A 22730-nucleotide genomic window follows, 5' to 3' on the forward strand; every position below is an offset into this window, starting at 1 on the left:
AGGATTAAAGAAGAGAATACATACAGAGCAGGACTCCCCAAACTTTAAAATGCGAACAAATCACATGGATCTCTTTTGAAAATGCAGATTTTGATTCACAGGCCTGGGATGGGGCCTGGGATTCCGCATCTCAAACAAGTTGCCAGGTGAAGTGGGTGCTCAGCTGTCCGTGGACCACACTTTGAGTAGTGGGGATGCTGAACACGCCACACAGAGTTGACACTCAGTAAATAAAGCCACACTGCCACTGTTACTATTATCACAGCTGTAGTATTAACGCTTAGAGCACAGGAGCAGACCCAAGGTGCTGCTCAGACGCTGGCTGGAAGCTGGCTCTTGTCCCTATGTCTCATCAACTCCCCTGTTCCTGGTTCTTTCTTTTGGCTGTATTATAGGATCTGAGGGCCCTACGTGCACACAGGAGGGTGCCCAGCCACAGGCATGTTGCCTTAAAGCCCTCCTATCTTTCCTGTATGAGAACTAACAAAAGGGGTCCAGGGGAGACCACTGGGGCCCCCTGAACAGAGATCTGGAATGAGGGTGTTATGGACTATGTCCCCCTAAAAATGTGTGTATCGACGGTTAGGCCATGATTCCCAGTATTCTGTGGTTGTCCTCCATTTTGTGATTGTAATTTTATGTTAAAGGGGATTTGGGTGGGATTGTAATACCCTGATCCAATGTAAAAGAAGCTTCCCTGGGGTGTGGCCTGTACCACCTTTTATCTCTCAAGAGATCAAAGGAAAGGGAAGCACGCAGAGAGTTGGGGACCTTATACCAAGAAAGCAGTGACCTGAGGTTCCTGCACTGAGGTGCTCCCAGACCAAGGGAAGACTGATGCATCACAAATACCTTCCTCCGAAGCCAGCAGAGAGAGAAAGCCTTCCCCTGGAGCTGACGCCCTGAATTTGGACTTGTAGCCTACTGGACTGTGAGAGAATAAACTTCTCTTTGTTAAAGTCACCAACTTGTGGTATTTCTGTTATAGCAGCACTAGATGACTAAGACAGAGGGGAACTAAAGACCACGGCGAAGTCACTTCCTCCCTGGGGCCTTAGTCTCCTTCCTCATCTGAATGCACCAGCTGAGCATGCATTTGATGTCAGCTGACTGCCACGAAAGTGGCCAAGCCTCAATACCCTGGATTAAACCACTGCCTGCTGTAGCCTGGCAGAGCCTCCAGTAGGCTGCTGCCCACCCCTCTTGGTGATGTCTCACCAATCTCAGCATCTGGGCAATTCGCAGTGGCCTTCAGGGATCCCACCAGCTCTGATCCCTGCCAGTATCTCAACTTCCTGATTAGCTGGGATCACACAGGAGTGCTCCAAGGACAAAGTCTGGAGATCAAGGAGCCTTTGAGCATTTTTGCTCACCATGCTCAGCATTCAGATTCTGAGGAAGGTCCACCCAGTGTGTGAAAGTTCCAAACCCAGCAGTCATCCTTGACACCCTCTTCCCTTCCCCTCGTGTCCTGCATTTGTCCGCTTCTCTCCACCTCTACTGCCACCTTGCTCATTGGAGCATCCCTCCCCTCCCCAACTCCTACAGCAGCCTCCTCGCCAGTCAGCCTACTTCCCAGCCCTTCCATCGCATTGCATGATCCAGACGGCAAAGTGATCTTTTCAGAACACAAAGCTGATCACATCACCCCTGAGAACACAGCCTCGAAGGCCCTCATGGTCTTGCCCTGTCTCCCCTCTATTTCATCTTACACCCTCTCCCCTTTCTCTCTCCACTCCAGCCACATGGCCTTCCTTCGGCTCCCTGGGTGCCCTGCCTGCCTGCGCCCTGAGTCTTCACACCTTCTCTCCCTCCACCACCCCAACCTGATGCGCTCCAGCTCATCCTTCCGCTCGGGCATCACATCCCAGGCTTAACCAGCCTCCTTTATGAGAGTTCCTCATAGGCCTGTGTTATTTCCCCTTAGAGCACTTATCTCTGTGCACAATCACACTCATAAGTGGGACTTCTGATTAACACCTGTCTGTCCAGAAGACTGTGAGGTCCTTAAGGGCAGGAACCAGGTGTTCATTCATTATGGCTTCCCCAATACCTGGCACAGATTCTGGTACATCCTAAATGTTCTTTAATAAACATCTGTTGCCTGAAGAAGGAGTTCCTGGAAAGAACTAGAAATGGAGACAGGGAAATCCTAAACCAAAAGCAACCCATCAAGGCTTAAAGAACAGCCTTACAGATGAGGCTCCATCCCCCAGGGCAGGAAGGACTGCCTGGGGGCCTAGGCAGCAGCTTGGCACCAGTTATAGTGGAATTCCAGGATCCTGGAAATCAACTGAGACCTGCCTCGTAGAGAGCACCATGTTTGGGAAGGGCTGGCTGGTAGACAGACCTTCCTCTTGCACATCTAGGATGGTGTCTTCTCCCTTTCTCCCCCTATATCACTCCACTCAGGTGCCCTTCCATCACCCCCACAAAGTGTCAGAGGACATATCCAAGGAAGCACTAAGGTAAGACAAGGAGGCCTGCAGAGTTCAAGAACCTGCCCTGGTCCTGAGCCCCATTCCAGAACAGCAGAGGATAGTGGAAAGGTTACCCAATTTGAAGTCAGAGACTAAGATTAGAATCCTGGATCTGCCACTGAAAAGCTGGGGATTGCGGGAGAGTCTTGAGCAGGTCATTTAATCTTCTTAAGCCTCAATTTTTTGACCTTCAAATGGGGATAAAAAAATTTCTTGAATATGATTGTTTGGAGGAGTAAATAAAACAATGGCTGCAAAGCAGGGCTTTGAACTGGTTGGAAATGATTCAGTCGTGGCCAATGAAGCAAAATGCAAACAGAACCGAATTTTTAAAATTTGGGTGAAACAGAATGATAAGTGGAACCCAAGTAAGTTGAAGCCCTGGACTCGGAAGAGGTGTAGTGAGCCCTTTCAGGAGCTTGATGTGGGAGACTGGATTACTGTCAGGACTGTGGAGAGCAATACACATTCAAAGCAGCATGGTCGGATACCATCTTTGAGTGGGGCACTGATGTTTTTGACTCTGCCGGTCAAGAAATTTGGTTGTTATGCAACGTGCACACTGCCCTTGTTTTCTAAGAGGGAGATTAAGTTCCTAGCAGAGCTTTGACCTGTAATTTTTCCCGTTCTGCTTATCGTTCCACTTCTCCCACATTTTAAAAATTCAGGTCCATTCTGGGTCCGCTTCTTCGGGCATGACTGCACCAGGAAGAACCAGTTTGAAGCCCTGATGCAAAGTGCCTCAGAAAGGGCTTTGTACATAGTGGAAGCATCATAAATATTTGTTGAATGATAAACGAATGATAGATATTATTTTCATAGTTTGGAAATCTTTTCTGGAATGCTGTCTACCCTGCATGAATATTAGATTTGGATCCATGCAATATAAGTTACGCCAATTAATCAATTTACTCATTCCTTCATACACACTTGGAAGGAAGACTTTCTGAAATTAAAATGCACATATGCAAAACAACCTGGCAGGGCCCTGGGAGGATCAAATGTGATAATGTATGAGAAAGCGCTGGGTAAACTGTGAAGCCCTATACAAATGCTAGTTGTCCTCATTACTAACATGTTTACAGCTTGGTTGGCCCTGAAATAGCTGGCTTAACCTGAAACAGAAAAGTGGGCCACTTTCCAGGTCTCCTGGCTGGGCCATAAAGTCCCCAGATGAAGAAGCTGGGGCTGGACAATGCACAGGCAACCCCCACCCTCATCCAACTCCCTGCTGGGTCTCCAACACTCCAAATCTAGGGCTTCTTCACTGCACTCCTCTCCCCAGTCCACGTTGTCACAACCAAATTTCCACCAAGTGAACCAAACTATGGCAGGTTCAGGGCATCTGCACTGGGGAAGGTTAATGGCTTTGAATGCCCATGAGGGCATCTGCTGCCCTGGAACGCCCAGGCCAAGGGCTACAAGCACAATGCCCTCAAAAGTTGCAGGTCATTTGAAAGAAAGCAGGCAGGTGCAGGCTGAGGCAAACCCAGGTGTACACCCAGCTTAAGGGAGGATGGCCATTGTCCTAATTCAGCAACCGTTTGCTTTATGCAAGCCTGCTGTTGCCAGATCTAGCTTTGTTTTTTTCATGAGAAGCCCAAGCTCCAGATTTTTATGCAAAATTTCTTGATTTTTAAACTCTGGCAACTAAAATTTTTGAAATGTTTAAAACACTACGTAGGCCAAATAAAACATGTGCGCAGGCTGCATTCAGCCAGTAGGCTGCAAGGCACAGAGCCCTGGCAAGCAGACCTTGAGCTACCACCCCAGCCCACCCCTCCAGCTCCTCCTCTGGCCTGCTAGGCCCCAGGTCTAACACTCAGGGAATCCAGGCGAACCCAAAGAGGCTGCCCCTTGTGCCAAGGACTCACCCTCCTCCGCAGGGGCTCCTCGGCCATCCTTGGGGGTGCAGCAGCCATTCTCCACTGCCCGGGAAGCTTCAGACGGGGTCTGGGCTGTACCCTCTCCCTCTGCAGGGGCCCCGCCCTTCTGTCCCCCAGCGGGGCTCCCCTCCTCTGGCTGGGGCTCACTCCGTTTCTCCAAGTCCCCATTGGGTAACAGCTCTGAGGGGCCTGAGTCCTGGGCCATGGACAGGGACTTGGAGGGTACCGCAGGGTCCTTTGGCGTGTCACTGCTTTCCACCTGGAACGATGAAGAAAGATACACGAGAGGAGGGTTAATTAGACCAAGTGGCCTGAGCCTCTTTTGAGTCACTGACCTCTCTGAAGTTCTAGTGAAAGTTATGTACCCTCTGTCCAGAGAACTATGTTTACATCAACACTCATGCAAGTAAATACATTCATAATACTGATCTCAATTTCAAGAGGTTCACAGGCCTGACCCCTGAAGTCAAAGGTTCTATGGACCCCAGCTTAAAAAATGGGAGAAAAGTCCAAGCAGGTTCGCCAGCCTGATCCCAAGCTCCAGCCCAGCCCAGCCCCACACACTGAGGTTGCACTCAGTTTCCCAGCCTTCTCTGCCTCCCAGAATGCTGGCCCTATTCAAACACAAATATTCCTCATGTTATCCACAGTTCAAATTGGGCCCCGCCTCAGAAGATTCTCAAGCTACCAGGTCAATTCTGCTAACCCCGGGATGGTTTGATTTCAGTGGTCAGAGCCCTCCTGGCTTTCTTCTTGGTCCCCTGAGGTTCAGGGTCAACATCAATTAAGTGGCAGAGTGGCGTGTGAACGTCAAAGGGTGGCCTCACCAAGAAGCATTCCTCTGGGCCTCAAAGCCTAGCCCAGCTCTTCCCCTCAGCTTTGGCCGCCACAGGTTCCCCCGGCTCTCAGCAGAGCCAAGGGCCCAGCAGGCAATTTGCACTCTCTACAGAAACTCCTTCCTAGCTCCTGCCCTCCATCCACCCCTCCAAAAGGAAATCTATGGCTTTATGCCCTCAGTCCCAAGAGCCTAAGAACTGAACTCGTTCAGGTTGCAGGTAATAAAAATAAAAATGATTAATCATAACCGTCTTTCATATGTGTCACTGCATGGTACGCAAAGCTCTTTTACACCCATCATCCCTTCAGAGCCTTTCAAGGTCTCTGGGATGCAGGTGAGGAAACAGAGGCTCTCAGAGAGCTATGTGATTTGCCAGCGGTCACCCAGGTTCTAAGGCCAGAGCAAGTGCAGGAGATTCCGATGCCCCTTGGGCTCTGCCGTGTGTGAGCACTTGGTCCTCAGCCTTCTGGAGGTAAGGAGCCAGGAAATCTCAGGAAGAATGTAAGTGTCCAGCTTGGTCCAAGAAAAGGCAAGAAGTTCCCCATGCTCACCAGCTCTGCCATACCCATGGGCACCAGGCTGCACTCGGCACACCCTCCCCTGCTGGCTCCATCTGTAGAATGCCTGCCTGTGCCGTATACGGGCAGGGACAGTATCATCTTGTCAAACAGTGCTGGCCCATGACCTCACCTAAGGCACTGCTCTGAGAGGGTGCCTCGGTTTCCCCACCTGTAAAACGAGATGACAAGGCTAGGCCAATAGGGGCTTTTTCCTTCTTTTTAAGTCTTCTCTCTTTTTTCATTTATAATAGTAAGACACATATAAAAATGCAAACAGCACAAAAGAATGGTACTAAAAAGTTACAGCTCCAGTTTCAATCTCTTACCCACAGAAACATTCCCCAAAAGTAAACCATTATTAACAGTTCGGCAAGTATCCTTCTAGACTTTTTTTCTATGCTTCTCAGATCGTGTGTAAGATACATGTACATACACATGTATTCATACACACATCAGATCCATTAAAAAAAATGGTATGCCTGACTTCAGAACCTATTATACAGCCACAGTAGTCAAAACAGCCTGGTATTGGTACAACAACAGACACATAGACCAATGGAACAGAATTGAGAACCCAGACATAGATCCATCCACGTATGAGCAGCTGATATTTGACAAAGGACCAGTGTCAATTAACTGGGGAAAAGATAGCCTTTTTAACAAATGGTGCTGGCATAACTGGATATCCATTTGCAAAAAAATGAAACAGGACCCATACCTCACACCATGCACAAAAACTAACTCCAAGTGGATCAAAGACCTAAACATAAAGACTAAAACGATAAAGATCATGGAAGAAAAAATTGGGACAACCCTAGGAGCCCTAATACAAGGTATAAACAGAATACAAAACATTACCAAAAATGATGAAGAGAAACCCGATAACTGGGAGCTCCTAAAAATCAAACACCTATGCTCATCTAAAGACTTCACCAAAAGAGTAAAAAGACCACCTACAGATTGGGAAAGAATTTTCAGCTATGACATCTCCGACCAGCGCCTGATCTCTAAAATCTACATGATTCTGGCAAAACTCAACCACAAAAAGACAAACAACCCAATCAAGAAGTGGGCAAAGGATATGAACACACATTTCTCTAAAGAAGATATTCAGGCAGCCAACAGATACATGAGAAAATGCTCTCGATCATTAGCCATTAGAGAAATGCAAATTAAAACTACGATGAGATTCCATCTCACACCAGCAAGGCTGGCATTAATCCAAAAAACACAAAATAATAAATGTTGGAGAGGCTGCGGAGAGATTGGAACTCTCATACACTGCTGGTGGGAATGTCAAATGGTACAACCACTTTGGAAATCTATCTGGCGTTATCTTAAACAGTTAGAAATAGAACTACCATACAACCCAGAAATCCCACTCCTAGGAATATACCCTAGAGATACAAGAGCCTTCATACAAACAGATATATGCACACCCATGTTTATTGCAGCTCTGTTTACAATAGCAAAAAGTTGGAAGCAACCAAGGTGTCCATCAACGGATGAATGGGTAAATAAATTGTGGTATATTCACACAATGGAATACTACGCATCGATAAAGAACAGTGACGAATCTCTGAAACATTTCATAACATGGAGGAACCTGGAAGGCATTATGCTGAGCGAAATTAGTCAGAGGCAAAAGGACAAATATTGTATAAGACCACTATTATAAGATCTTGAGAAATAGTAAACCTGAGAAGAACACATACTTTTGTGGTTACGAGGGGGGGAGGGAGGGAGGGTGGGAGAGGGTTTTTTATTGATTAATCAGTAGATAAGAACTGCTTTAGGTGAAGGGAAAGACAACACTCAATACATGGAAGGTCAGCTCAATTGGACTGGACCAAAAGCAAAGAAGTTTCCGGGATAAAATGAATGCTTCAAAGGTCAGCAGAGCAAGCGCGGGGGTCTGGGGAACATGGTTTGCGGGGACTTCTAAGTCAATTGGCAAAATAATTCTATTATGAAATCATTCTGCATCCCACTTTGAAATGTGGCGTCTGGGGTCTTAAATGCTAACAAGCAGCCATCTAAGATGCAGCAATTGGTCTCAACCCACCTGGAGCAAAGGAAAATGAAGAACACCAAGCCCACATGACAACTAAGAGCCCAAGAGACAGAAAGGGCCACATGAACCAGAGACCTACATCATCCTGAGACCAGAAGAACTAGTTGGTGCCCGGCCACAATCGATGTCTGCCCAGACAGGGAGCTCAGCAGAGGACCCCTGAGGGAGCAGGAGATCAGTGGGATGCAGACCCCAAATTCTCATAAGAAGACCAAACTTAATGGTCTGACTGAGACTGGAGGAATCCCGGCGGCCATGCTCCCCAGACCTTCTGTTGACACAGGACAGGAACCATCCCCGAAGACAACTCATCAGAAATGAAAGGGACTGGTCAGCGGGTGGGAGAGAGATGCTGATGAAGAGTGAGCTAATTATATCAGGTGGACACTTGAGATTGTGTTGGCAACTCTTGCCTGGAGGGGGGATGGGAGGATAGAGAGAGAGGGAAGCTGGCAAAATTGTCAAGAAAGGAGAGACTGAAAGGGCTGACTCAAGACGGGGAGAGTAAGTGGGAGTAGGGAGTGAGATGTATGTAAACTTATATGTGACAGACTGATTGGATTTGTAAACGTTCACTTGAAGCTTAATAAAAGTTATTATAAAAAAAAAAAAAATGGTATGCTCTTCACAGTACTCTGCAATGTGCTTTTTTCATTTAACAAGTGATGGTAGGCATCTCTCCATACCAGGGCATATGGGTCTGTCTTGTGTTATTTAGCAGTTGCTCAGCAGTCTATCTTATGGGTGTTCCCTAATTTATTCAGTTCTCTCATAGTGGGCATTTACACTGATTTGCTTTTTGTTGCATTTATCTTCCATGTTGCCATGAACACCTAGTATTTACAGCTCTGTGCACTTGCGTATTCGGCAGAATGGCATTCCAGAAGTGGACTGGCTAGGTTAAAGGGCATGCCCATTACAGTGTGTGTAGATACTGCCAAATACCCCCCAAAAAGTTGTACCACTCATGTGCACACCTGTTTCCGCGGCCCCTCCCCTGCACAGCATGTCAATTGCCAAGGCTGCTTTCTGCTCTAAAGGTCTGAGCCCGCTGCTATCTGGTAAAGAACCTCTCAGAGAAGGCAAAGAGGGATGAGGGCCTTGGAAAAAAGCAGAGCCAAACTGGAGTCCTCTCAGATATGCTGTCCTTCTGGGATGAGGCTCTGGGTGCACAGAGTGGCCTGAGGGGGAGCAGAAGGAACTCCAGGGCCTTGCCAAGATGCTTCTTCCAGGCTGTACGGGCAGCCAGGGCAGCCCTGCTTCCAGGAGGGAGAACCTCCCCTGGAAGCGGCACACGTGTGCTCCTCAGCAGTTGGGGGTGGGGGACTGCAACAAGAGAAAGAATAGGCCTCTGGTGGAAGCAAGGGGTCCTCCACTAGGCTTGGGCACCAAGGGCCAACACAGCATAGCCAGGGGGCCAAGCACAGGAAAGGTGGAACACCCCCTGATTATCTTCTCAGCTACTGTTCCCTTATGCCGACCGCATATCCTCTCCAGGATTCGCAAAGGTCTCTCCTGCTGCCTCACTTAAGCAAAGTCACACCCCCTACCTAGAAAGTTCTTCCCTGACGTAAATCCTCTCAGTCCTCAAGGCTCAGTATGAGAGAGAGAGACTACCCATGTAGCCTGGAAAGTGGGGAGAGCTCCTGTCCCCACAGCCACTCCCATGCCAAATATCACCAAGCCCCAAACATGGCACAGGCCTACCAGGGAGTGGGGGAACCCAGCCCAGCCAACTTAGGCTGAGAAGTTCTGGTCAAAGCCAGTCTCTTACCATGGCCGTGTCCTTCTCCTCTCCTCTAGCCACTTGCTGCCACACAGACACTTAAAGTCGGGGCAGGCTCTGAGCCCCACAGTGCCTGCTCCCAGCCCCACGAAGCTGCTCGAGACAACTCCACTGTCACTCACTTCCTGCCGGGGGACCACAAAGGCTCCTCTCACCCTGGGACTCATTTCCTGTTGACTGCCAACTCCAGAGCATAGAGACCTGGGAGTGCCTGCTCTGAGGTCCAAAATAACCCCAGGGTCCCCACTAACCCAGTAATTCAAGGACACTGACTTAACACCCTGCCCCAGCCCTGCCCTGGAAGATCTCAGTCTAGAGCAGCATCAGACACACCAAAGCCCTGTAGGAGCCAGATTTGCTGGGTGGATGAAGGTGTGGGGGTCTTCTGCACAGCTCTGGAATTAGCTCGGTGAGCTGAAATCTCCCCTGATCCCGCCAGCCTATGCCCCCTCTCTTGCCACAATCCTACCCCTTGTTGCCCTCCCTCTCTGATTCTGGTTGAGCCCTGAGTCAAAGCTCTGGGATTAGGGGAAGCAGATGACTCCTGCCAAGGCTAACCCTGGTCCACCTTGCCCATCAACAATTTGCCTCCTGAGGCTTCCTAGACATATCCAAACAACTCGTGGGATTGGTTCATTGGGTTAAAAGGCTCGGGACTGTAGTCTCTGAGGACAACTTACTCAGCTGGCAAAACATTGTTCACAACAATAATGTTCTACATCCTAGTTTGGTGAGTAGCATCTGGGATCTTCAAGGCTTGCCAGCAGCCATCTAAGATACAACTATTGGTCTCTACTCGTATGGAGCAAGGAGAATGAAGGAAATCACAGGCTCAAAGAAGAAAGAAGTCCACAGAACTAATAGCCCACAGGAATCACAACCTCTTCTAACCTGAAACCAGAAGAACTAGATGATGCCCGGCTACCACTACCAACCATTCTGACTACGGACACAATAGGAAGTCCTGGATAGAAAGGGAGAAAAATGTACAACAAAACTCAAATTCCTAAAAAAGGCCTATAGACCAATAGAGACTAGAGGAACCCCGGTACCTATCACCCTAAAATACCCTTTGAACTTTGAAATGAAGCTATTTCTGTAAGTCACCTATCAGCCAAATACTAGATTGGCTGAATAAACAATATCACCCGTGAGTAATGTGCTCCCTTAAGCAATTGACTGTATGAGACCAAATGGTCAACATTCACCCAAAAGCGAAGATGAAAAGCCAAGGAGGGGAAGGGAAGCTAGATCAATGGAAACAGAACAAATAGAATGGAAATAAAGAGAATGCTGACACATGTAAAAATTGTAACCAAGGGCACGGAACAATTTGTATAAACATTGTTAAAGGGAATCTAATTTGCTGTGTAAACTTTCACTCAAAACACAATAAAACATTATTTAAAAAAAATTGTATACCTGTAAAAATTTGAAAAAGAAAAAAGAATGTGCCTTCTCAGCTATGTAGCAGCCCCTTACTGGGCCTCTTTCTGGGGCCCTGGGTAACCGGGCAGGTCAAATTCACCTGCAGAAAACCTCTGTGAGAAAGGGAGCAAGAAGGTCTGTAGGTAAATGGCCTGGAACAACTCTTGGGAGGAGCTGGGTGCTCAATAAAAGGGTCATCTTAGTTGAGAAGAACAACACAAACCAAGGCCTGGAAGCCGACTAGGAAAGGATACACTCAGCCAATAAAAGAAACCAAATCTATTGCCAAAACTGGGTGGACTTGAACTGCCAACCTTTCAGTTAGTAGCATAGTGTAAACTCTTTGCACCACTCAGGGACGTACACCCAGCCAGGCCTGCACTATTCTCTACTCCCCACCCCCCAGGCCCTCCTTTCACCTCTGTCTTCTTCTCTCCTTTCCCCTGTCAACACTAGCTTGTTGACTCCTTGAAGGCAGGGACTTTGCTTTATCCAACAAAGACAGCATGGAGTCAGGCACCTGGCAGGAGCTCCGGCTGAAGGCTAAGGTGAGGGTGAGAGCATCCTGCTCACAGGCTTAGAGAGAGTTTCAGCTTTGTTGCCACGTCAGATATAACTGTTAAATATTCTGGGTTTGTTTGTTTGTTTGCCTTTATGTTTATACTTGCCTTGAACTCTTGGAGACACAGCACACCCAGGTCACTCACTTCACCCCGACCTGCCCATCTCTGAAGGGTGGGGCAGGGAGCAGCGGAAGCCCTCGGCCTTCTTAGAAGGTACCAACAGCAGTTGCAGCCCAAAGTGACAATTTCACCTTCTGCTTCTCACCAGAGGGGCTGGCGGGGGGGAGGGATGGCAGAATGGGGATTATGGCAGTGAGCACCCCTGCTTCTCCTCCCCTGGGAATGGGGGCTTGGGGGGGGAAGGACAGGGAACAGGTAACTAAAGGGTCATGAAGCTAGTGTCATCCCAAGTTTTGACACAAGGTAAAGCTTGATCCTGTCATCCACTGCTCAACACCCCATCCAGGAGGCCTCCCTCACTCCAGGTCTACAAACCTGGCCACCACCTCCTGGGGTCCCTCAGAGTATGCTGACCTTCCCTTCCTTCCAGGCCAGAACCCTCCACCCTGGGACAATAGCCTCTTGTTTCTCTGTTTTCTACCACCCCTAATCAGGCCTCTCCTGTGGGAGCTTATTCTGAACAGACTAAGGCAGTCGTTCTTAACTGGGCACCATTTTGCCCCACCCTCACCCTCCAGAGGACATTTGGCCACATGTCTGGACACATTTTTGGTTGTCACATGGGGATGGCAGGGGTGCTGCTGGCATTTAGCGGGTAGAGGGCAGGGATGCTGCTAAATATCCTACAAGGCACAGGTCAGCCCCACAACAAAGAATTATGGAGCCCAAAATAATGCTGAGGTTGAGAAACCCTGGACTGAGGGTAGGGGCACTGACCAGGGACTGCCTTTTTCCAAAATGGTGAACATTTAACAACTTGTCTGTCTCTCTCTGTCACACACACACACACACACACACACGGAGGAACCTGTGCTAGCTCCCTGGTCTTTGGTGCCCTTACTCCCACCCCTCAGCTCCAAAGACCCTGTGTAGTTGGCAGGTAGGGACAGCTGCAGCCCAGCCTCGCCCTGAAGGATGGGGGTAAAGTTCACTCCAGCATTTGCTCCCCCTCATCCCTAACCAGTGCATCCACATTTGTTTACAAGGCGCTTTCACACACTTTCACAGCTCTCATCTGACTATCTAATTGTTTACTCTGTGTCTCCCTCTTAGACTGTGAGCTTTGCCTTATTTGTCTTTTTATTTCTTTCCCTTCCAAATCGTTCCAGCAAAGGGCCTGACATCAATATGCTTGTAAAATTAATAAATGTAATTATCACAATCATCCCGAGGTAGGAAGTGTTATTCTCACTTTTCAGATGAAAAATGCTCCAAGGCTTACCTCAGGTCACACATTTGCTAAGTGGTGAAGCTTCCAGGATGACCCAGGTACCGGAGAGGCATTTGTAAACACACCCTCCTCTGGGCTGAGTCTCAGGAAAAGCCCAGCCTCCCAAATCTCAAGGGTTCCAAGAAGGAAGAAGCTTTGATATCCTAGAAAGGGCCAGGGAAAGGCTGCTGGTGGCTTCCTTGGCAGCATCCACCCCAAACAAAAGCTAGAGGCAAAGCAAGAAGGAACCCTCTGCAGTGAACCTGTCAAAATGGAAAGCACTTCCCCAACCCCAACCGCCTGTCACCTTGTCCTTCTCCTTTGCTCAAAGTCTGGAGTAGACACCAGAACTACTGGTACCTCCTTCACCCAAAGTGGGGACATATCTGGGGCAGGGGGAGCAAAGTGCTGGGGATCCAAATTGGGATGGGTGATTTTTTAAGAGTTGCTTTTTATTATAGTTATGATGTTGCGTACGCGCGCGCACGCGCGCACACACACACACACACACACCCCTGGAACACAAGAGGTGAGGAAAACAATACAAGGCAGATGGGGCCCTAGCATCTGGAAGTGCAGGAGCCCATTCACTCACTGGGGCAGCAGGAGCCGGGCCACAGGGAGCACCACTCAGGGGGCGCAGGGCCGTCCCACGGCCTTTTTCCAGCCGCCTTACTCCCTCCTCCGCACCTCGGTTCTGATCCTCACCAAACCTCCCACCTTCCCGAGTGGAGGGGCCCCGGGTGCCCTCCTCCCCGACTGTAAGTGCCTGGATATCTGGCCACTGTTGCCCTCCATGCCGAGGCTGGGGGCTGTGGCTGAGAACCGCCGGCCGTTTTCCGCAGACCCCAGGGCAGTACGAGGCCAGGCGGCGGGGCGACGGCGGGGCGGGCGCGGCTAAGGTGGGCGCTGGGCGCCGCCTCCCGGCCTCTGGCCTGGTCCACACCTGCCCTGGGCACCCGCCTCTCCCCGGCCTCCTCCGCCCCGTCCCCCGGCCACTCCCCTTCCCCTCCGCGGCCTCACCTCACTCACCCGGGCTGCCCGCCCCGGCCCCTCTGCTCCGCGCCAGGCGGGTGGCTGCGGCCCGGGCGTCAGGGCCTCGGGCCCGGGCCTGCCATTGTGCAGAGCGCGGCTCCGCGGGCTCAGCGCCGTGCCATCCGGGCACCCGGGCGTCCGGCCAGCCACGGCCTCTCGATTAAAGACACACAGGCACACGATCACACGCGCACACACATAAGGGGCGCGCCACAGGCCCGCAGACACCCGACTGCCGCCACGCACGACAGAGGACAGAGATGCGCATGGACGCAGAGCGGTGTAAACAAAACACAGAGAGAAGTCCCCTCCACTCACACCCGCCGCTCAGCCGGCCCAGATCCTCGGCTCCTGCGAGCCCATCGGCCCCCCACCCAGTCCTGGATTTTTCCAGGTTGACTCTGGTTTCAGGAAACTGCCGCATGTCCACGTAAGCAGGGCAGCTCTGCCTCGGAAGGGCTGGCACTGGGCCAGTGCTCCCTCACTAGCTCCTCTGCCTCAGCCCTTCCTCACTGCCCCCTTCTGCTGGTGGTACTCCCTTGGAGAGCTCTGGTTGCAGCCAGAGGTGGCCTTGAGGAAGTAGAGGTCTGCATACCCCGTTCCCCACCCCCAGAGGTCCCCAAAGGCCTCCCTGCTCAACTCTCCCGAGGTGAATAGAGACAGGTGCCCAAACTTTGGAAATAGGAATCTGATCCCTACAGATTTCCTTCTCTCCACTAGAGTGGCTAAAAGGGGCACCAGTGGGGTCAAGGGACAGTAGGGCCAGAGGCCAGACCCCAGCTTGGGCACCCACCTCTCAGGTCCCACCACTTCCTTCACCAGTTATGGTGAGAGGTGCCTTTCCTCCTTCCTCCTCAGAGATCTTCCCCCCACCATGTGTTTGCAAGCATGTGTGAGTGTGTGCAAGCATGTGTGAGTGTGAGAGAGAGAGAGAGAAACTCAAGTGTGAGGAAAGAACTACTTCTGGGCACAGAGAAGCCTCGGAGGTCACCTGGTCCACGTCCCTGCTGGACTGTTGCAAACCATAGCAAATGGAGGCAAGAATGAACATGCCCAGGGAGTGGCCAGCCCACGTGGGGTTCCCTTTCCAACAGGGACACCTGTCCACCTGGAAGAGGGCCTGGCTGTCCTCCTTGAAGTCAACCTAAAAGGATTTTGGAGTGAGCTGGAGACTCCCTTAAAAGAGCCATTACGTATAGAAAAGCTACGTATTTAAGTAAATCTCTTTTGAAGTTGTTTCTATTTTCAGCCTTGCCATCCAGAGGGTGATAGGTTTGGTCAGAGGAGAACTCACCATGGAAAATGGCGCTTTCTTTCCTGTGCTTCATTTACCTTTTTGAAGTTTCTAATCAGCGCCGGCCTGTGCTGTGCGCATCCTGCCCCACCCGACACCATGGCACAGCTTTAATCGCATCCCCTCAGCCTTTGTCTCTCCAGACCGAACAGTCATAATCTCTTTAGTCTGTCCTCACTTGGCAGCCTCTTCTTCCCCTTGATCAATTTAACTGCCCTTCCCTGGAGCTCTTCCAGCTCAGTTACGTCTTTCTTGAGATGGCAGAACCAAAATGCCCAAATTTCTCTAGGTGGAGATGATGGAAGAAACCCAGTGTCAACAACTCTCCCTCAGAGGCGTGTGTCGGCATGTACCTGCTGTGGCTGGAGCAATACAGGTGCGACACCAGCTTTAGAAAAGCTCACTTACATAGCACCCAGAAGACTATGGAGGCCAAGACCTGTGGGAGTAGATGGCTTTTGCTGGAGGTGGCCCTAGAAGGTATGACTCTGGGAGTCACCCCTCAGGGAAGGGTGGAAATAAAGGGATTTTTGGAAAAATGGAGATTCTAAGACCTTCCTCAGATGCTCCTCCAATAAGACCAGCTATCTAAAGGTGGCCTCCGCAATGGCCCCTGCCAAACTTGTTCCCTTCCAGAAGTCTCAGTCTCAGATAACAGTTCTGACAATATCCCTGTCGCGCCCTCACTGGGGTTTCCCTCATCCCTAGTGGCCAGCACACAGGTCCCGCTAATTCTTTCTTCCCACTGCTGTCACCTAACATGCCCGCAGGGCAACTTGTGGTACCACCTGACCCCACCCGCCTTCCTATCTCCATGCATCTGTTTGCGCTCAACCTATCATGTTCACAGATACCAACTGCCCAAAACACGGATCCCATCATCCCATCCCCTTCTGGAACACCTTCCGGATAACTACAGTTCAACTGCCTGCAAACTGCCTTTCCAACCAAAATCAAAACCATTTTTAAATGAACCCTCCTCAGTCAAACCAATCTGCCCATTGTCCTTGCCTTCAGGCTTCCCCACAAAATGCCACACCCATTCAAGCATTCCTTCTTCCACATCTCTGCTCTGAAGGGCCTTTGTAGGAACACCTTTCGCTACCACCGCCCACCCCCCTACATTTTAAAAAGACAAGTTGCCAACGTCTAGTCAACTCCTGGTGATTCCATGTGAGTCAGGGTAGAGCTATGCTGCAAGGGTTATCAAGGACTGATTTTTTTCAAGATGGATAGTGCTTTCTTCCAAGGTGCCTCAGGATGGACTCGAATAGTCCACCTCTTCGTTAGCAGCTGAGACCATTAACTGTTTGCACCACACAGGGACTTTACTCTCCTTTTAAGGTCCAAGTCAAGCCCCAAATCCTCCAACATGTTTTCCCTGACTTCCCAGCCTCCTTTGAAGGCCTGAAACACTTGAGTCCAAACCACTGACCAGGCCCCTCTGTACTGGCTTCAGTTAGTGGGTATTGACGGGACTGATCAGGTGGGGAACGAGCAGGTGGAATCTGCAGTGAGCAGTTAAAAGAAAGCCTCTAACCTCATGAGATACATTACAGAACTGTTTCCTCACACCTTCAAAGACATGAGAAGACAGGAGGGCAAGCAACAATGCATGCTGACGTGGGCTGACAGGAAGAAACGCCACCTCAAAGGCCCCAACCAGGGGCTGGAGCCCAGGAATGAGGGGCACTCTTTCAGGAAATGTGCATAGAAACAAGAGCCACAGGGTCACTGAGTCATGCTTCGATAGGTTGGGGCAGGAGGGAGCTTGGGCAAGAGGGGATCTGAGCTCTGGCTTAACTTGGAGTAGAATCAAAATGTCCTATTAGGTTGGCAAATTACCCAATGCTGCAAACTCCCAATATCTGAGTTAAACTGCGCCCAGCTGGATTAAGCTGTAGTAGAGCAATTCCTTGATTTATCCCAGTTTAGACCCCAAATCTTTGGCTCTGCAGCGGGGCAGTTCTGCCCTCTTGAACTCACTGGCTCCTGCCCTGTGTTGAAGGCTCGGCCTCCAATATGGAGTAGAGTAAGTAACATTGGCTCCAGCTCAGCTGAGCTCAGCGCCTGCTCCTGGCCCCCTCCTCCTCCCTCCCTTTCTGGGTTATTCTTAGCAAGAGGTGACCTCAGAATGCTCCCTCAGAGCAAAAGTAGCCCTGGAGGAAGTTGGCGGGTACAAATCTTCAATGAATAAATACATATTGCTGGTAAGCAGGGTAAGGAGCCCCACAGAGCAGGGTACCCCCCAGGGTCTGGTGGGCAAGGGCAGAAACTGTCCCTCCTGGTGCTTTAGCTATCACCCCCACAAATGGCAAAGACAGTTGCAGGGTTGCCTGGGCTTGTTAGCAGGAGTGAACCAGCTTCGGACACCCTCACTTGCAATTCTGAAACTTCCTCGGGAGCTGGTGGACAGGAAGCTGCCCCTTTTCCCCTACCCAACACATACACTCACACCCACACTCTCACGCTTCTGTCCTCTCCCCACCCCCATGGGCACTGGCCAGCCTGCAGGCCCCCGGGCTCAGGTGCCAGCTCCCTTCCTAGGCCCCGCCCAGGCCTGCAGCCGCTTCCTGTTTCCTGCTGCTGGGCGCTTAGGCTGCCGGGCTTAGTTCTTAGCCAGGCCCACCTCTCACTTCCCAGCCCCACTGAAGCCTTTCCCTCTTTACACGTGGGGTTCCTGGTATGTGGTATTGGGTCAATCTCTCTCCTCAGATGCATTGTCTTTGTGCACTTTTTGGACCAGGTCTACACGTTTTTCCAAACAGCCCTGCGTTCCTATATCTACTGGGAGCCAGTTAGCCAGATGGTGGGTGAGGAGGAAAGAGGGCCACTGGCTTTGGACTCAGGAGGTGTGAAATTTATCCTCTCTGAACCTCAGTCTCTTCCTCGGAATGTCAGGGTGATAATGATAGCGGCCCCCACCTCTCGCACAGGTTTGTCGTCAGCATTGGACGAGGTCATCATTGTGAAAGGCCTCTGTAGGCAACAGAGCGCTGCACAAAGACCAGCATCTATTCAGGTCCCTGTCCTCAGTGAGGTGGGCAGACAGGTGCAGTGTGGCTCCATGATTATGCAACGCAGGGTGGCATTAAGGTCAAAGTAGCAGGAGCGATAAGCTCTCCCCGTCTGCTCTTCAAACTATCTAGGGTGGAAGGCCAGGTTTTTAAGTTTCCAATCCATCAAGAATTGATACTTTTGTAAAATACAAAATCATGCAGTTTGATGTGGTGACAATGCCAAACTGATACCAAAGTGTTTAAATACTTATTCTCCTATTCTGTACTTAACACAGACAGGTGACAGTGTGCAGACCAGCGTGTCTCCAAGCAAGACCGGCAGGCTATGGCTGGTCCAAGCACTTGATCAGTGTGCTTGTATTTTTTTTCCCCCAGTAGGTCATTTTTATGAATTTTACAAACAGTTCATGAAGGGAGAGCCCGGTGTGGGCAACAATGCCTGAACTGGACTTTATTTTGCAGATGGGCTTTGAGAGGCTGTGGCACTGGGACAGGAAGGGAGAAGGGGAGGCTGTTCCAGGCTGGGGAAGGGGATAATTTTGGTGGAGAAATGTGCTTGGCACGTTCAGGACGCATCAAGCAGACCGTTTCCTATGATGAAGGAGGTGGGTGCTGAGCATTAGTGAGAGATGCAGAGCAGCAGAGGTCAGATGGCAAGGGGCTGGATCATCAGATGGAACATTCTAGACCTCGTCCCATAAGAAATGGAGTGCCTGGGGATTCCTGAATGGAGATATGCCATGCATTGTCTTTATTGTAATTATGTGTGGACTCCTTTCTGTAGCACGCTGGATTGAAAGATCAGCCTTACTCATGTGTGTGGCTCCTGCACATGGTAGGGGTTCAGTGAGTGGAAAGTGTTGGTTGCTAAGGAGAGGAAGGCAGGGGGAGCTTTAGAAAGCATGCTGCCTGGGCAGACTGGGCAGGGTGGAGTCTGGCTGGGGTGAGAGTGCAGCCGTGTCACTCAATGCGGCAGCAGGAGTGCGCAGAAGGCACCCAGGGGAGACACCTACCGAAGGCAAAGATCAACAGCCCTCAGGAGCAAAAGGAGAAGTGAGCCACAGACTGCTCAGTCTCGAGGCTGGGGGGAGGTGAGGATGCTAGTGGATATGCTTTGTCCCTTCCTGTCCAGTGTGGTATGTGCAACATTTGCACAGATCAGGACCCCAGCCTTCAGCCAGGCTTTCTTCTCTCGCCTCCAGCACTTTCCCATGGGCACACCTGTCAGGATCTAGCCAAGCCCCCTCCCCTTTCCAGGCTTAGCTGGATGACACACTCAGCTGCTTTAAACCTCCCTCAGAAATCCATTCCCAGGGCTATGGTGCAACTGGTCTCAGAGAAGCTCTCCCTGCTGCAGTCCTCTGCGGGGAGGGGAGGCGGCCAGGCCAAGCACCTGCCCCACAAGTGCTGAGGGCCATGAGTCACACCAGATGGCTTGTGGGCCAGGGACCCTGGCAGCAGCAGGAATTTCCCCAGCATGGGCTCCCTTGGGGGTCTGGGGCCTGCTGCCCAGGAAGGGCCGTGCTGCCTGTTTTTCTCTGGGGTCAGTCTTTCTCTGCTCCCCCCAGCGCACAGAGCATCCCTTTTGGAAGAGCTGCCTCAGGCTGGTACCTCCCCAGTCAGCTTTGCCCTCCCCATACTCTTTCTTGAGTGTCCAGGTGGCTGCAGATGCCACCTAGGACATGGCTGAACCACATCCAGACTGACCTACACATGACGTGCAGCTCCCTCGTTGGGGCTGCTGAAGGCCAATGCTAGGCCCTGACTCCAAAGGCCTGCACCCACCTTGCAAACACTGACCCTTGCAGACACTGGCCCTTGTAGACACTGTGCCTTGCAGACACTGGCCCTGCAGACACTGGCCCTTGTGAACACTGGCCCTTGTGAACACTGCCCCCTGCAGACACTGCCCCTTGTAGACACTGCCCCTTGTAGACACTGGCCTCACAGACACTGGCCGCTGTAGCTAAGCAGGCTTATTACACTGCCAACCCTGCATATTTGAACTCCTTTGCTTTCAAAGCACCCTGGGAGGCGGAGAGGCCAGGTACTGCAAGCAGCCATATTTTGAAGCTGAAGCTCAGAGAGGTTAAGTTACTTGCTCAAGGTCACACAGCTGGGAAGCAGCAAATCCAGGTGCTCTTTCCTGTGAGACCAAACCGAGGGTGCTGTGCTTCTGAATGGGACAATTTTGGCCCGGGTAAGGATGGGGACCAACCTTTGCTGAGAGCCAGGCTCTTTGGTGCTTGAACTAACTCATTTAATTTTCACAGAGGCCTAGGAAGAACACATCCTTAGCATCTGTTTTTCAGAGGAGGAAACTGAGGTTCAGGCAGTGACCTGTTCACAGCCACACTGGGGGGTCAATAGTGGAGTTAGGGCTTGAACCCAGGTTTGTGGGACTCCAAAGGGGTGGTTTTCCTTTGGCACTAGCCTCTGTTCCAGGCTGGGGGATGCATGCCTCACTGAGCCTTCTCGACCCACTTGGCTGTGCCCCTCCTCGCTCTCATTTGTTCATCTCTGGACACATTTCCATATGCCTGTCCCTAATTTCCCTGTGCCCTCTGACCCATCAGAGATGGTCCTTTCCTCCGACTCCAGAGACTCCCAAAGACAAATCAAAGGCTTTATTTGCTGTGGAGGTGATCAGAGGAAGGGCGAGTTTGCTCTCCAGAACACGGGAAGCCCAAGCCGAGGAGGGCGAGGTCACGTGCGCAGATGCACACTTACCCGTGGGCTCTGACCCCAGCCTGCTCCCCCCCCCAACTTTGGGCTGCATGTGCCCCTCTGCCTTCTCCCCCAAGGTGCCGCCATGGCAAGAAGAGTGGAGGGCACCCTAGGAACCAGGAAGTATGGCCTGGATAGCCTGATGCAAGCTGGAAATTCCTTTGAAATCCCTGGTCTCATCTTTCAAATTCATGTGAATTTTTCAGTCCAAGCCATAAAATATCCACGTTTGCTTTAATATTAAAACGTTTAAAATTACTTACCCAGTTCAACTGCTTAGCTTCTACCCCCTCCTCTTCCTCCAAATCTTCCAGTGACATCGGCAGGGCCACACTTCAGGACCCAGCAGGTCCCCGAACCCCCCTTCCTCCTCCCAGAACCCAGCTCACCTCTGGCTGGGACAACTCCCAGCCACCCCTTTTCACTTCAGCCACCATTCACCCCAAGTCGCTACCCCAAGGGAGAAAATCTCAGGCTCCCTGCTCTGCGGAGAACATTTCCCTGAAGGGCTGACTCACAAATCTGGAGCCCCTGGCTCCCCTCACCTTCTTGCTCCAAGGTTACCCTTCTCAGCTAGAAGGGGCCAAAAGAAAGGAACCAGCTGTCTTTGGTGCTGGGAAATAATGATTGCTTTGTCCCTGCATTTAAGGCAGAAGGGAGGCCAGCTCTTGTGGCCCATAGGCCTTGTCCTCCAGAGCTCTCATCTTAGGCAACCCCAGAGAGCACCCCCAGACCTAAGAAGCAGCGGTACCCAGAAACCTGGGGCTTGCGGTCGGCCCTGAGGTCTACACTCCACAGGTCCTGGTTCTCTTCTCCTACAAGTGACTCAGCAGCCTGGTCTCTTCCCTGCTCAGTTTGATCAGACTCTCAGACCCCTTCCTCTAGGCTCCCCAGGTGGCAGCCGAGGCCCAGAGTGTGTGTGCAGATGGGGAGGGAGGAATGGGAAGTCTTCACAGACAGGCTACCAAATAAACCAGTTACCACGGAGCTGATTCTGACTCATGGCGACCCCATGTGTCAGAATAGAGCTGTGCTCCACAGGGTTCTCAATGGCTGGTTTTTTGGAAGTAGATCACCAAGACTTTCTTCCAAGGTGCCTCTGGGTAGACTTAAACCTCCACTCCTTTGGTTAGCAGCAGAGCACATGAGCTGTTTGTACCACCCAGGGCCTACAGACAGGCTAGGGAGATGGAAGTCCTACCCATCGAAGCCACTGACTCGGGACTTTCCCAGACTCCCCTGCTGTACATGCACAGGGAAGCTGGGGTCAAGGCCCAGCCCCACGGCTCACCAGTGCAAGACCCCTGCCCTCTTGGGACCACCAGTTCTTGATGCAGAAAATAGGGAAGTTGTGGGGGTGCCTGCTGGGTTCAACGGAGCTCTGGAGCCAAAGTGGTGCACCCCATCACCTCATCTTAATGCCCTGGGCCACGGCCTTCCTTGCCACGAGGTCCCTGCAGGAGGACTGTAGGCAGCAGTGATGTGTGTGTTGCAGGGGAGGGTTGTGACGACACAACACTCACCAGGGGGTGCTTGCGCTTCCTCCCAGGCCTCCCCACCTTCCGCGCAGTCGTGCCAGGCTCCTGCCGCTCCTCCTTGCCACGAGGCTCCTCCGGTTCCTCTCCCTCCTGTGGGCATAGACACAGCCT

General features: G+C 51.2%; 1 protein-coding gene across 9 annotated transcripts in view; it reads right to left on the reverse strand.

The window, feature by feature from the left end:
* The window catches only part of DNMT3A (DNA methyltransferase 3 alpha), a 125161-nt gene that overhangs the window by 48485 nt on the left and 53946 nt on the right, over window positions 1-22730 (reverse strand). For 5 of the 9 annotated variants that reach the window (XM_023550499.2, XM_064295119.1, XM_023550498.2 and 2 more), the window contains 2 exons: window positions 22605-22709; window positions 4355-4625 (listed from right to left, as the gene is read on the reverse strand). In XM_023550499.2, coding sequence (XP_023406267.1) covers window positions 4355-4625; window positions 22605-22709 — 376 coding nt within the window. Of the gene's footprint in view, window positions 1-4354; window positions 4626-9612; window positions 10046-11720; window positions 11889-13017; window positions 13829-22604; window positions 22710-22730 lie in introns of those variants that run through there. The other 4 variants (XM_023550501.2, XM_064295121.1, XM_064295120.1 and 1 more) reach the window with 4 other exon arrangements.

The sequence above is a fragment of the Loxodonta africana genome, chromosome 12 (genome assembly GCF_030014295.1).
Source record: "Loxodonta africana isolate mLoxAfr1 chromosome 12, mLoxAfr1.hap2, whole genome shotgun sequence".
NCBI classification, from domain to species: Eukaryota; Metazoa; Chordata; class Mammalia; order Proboscidea; family Elephantidae; genus Loxodonta; species Loxodonta africana.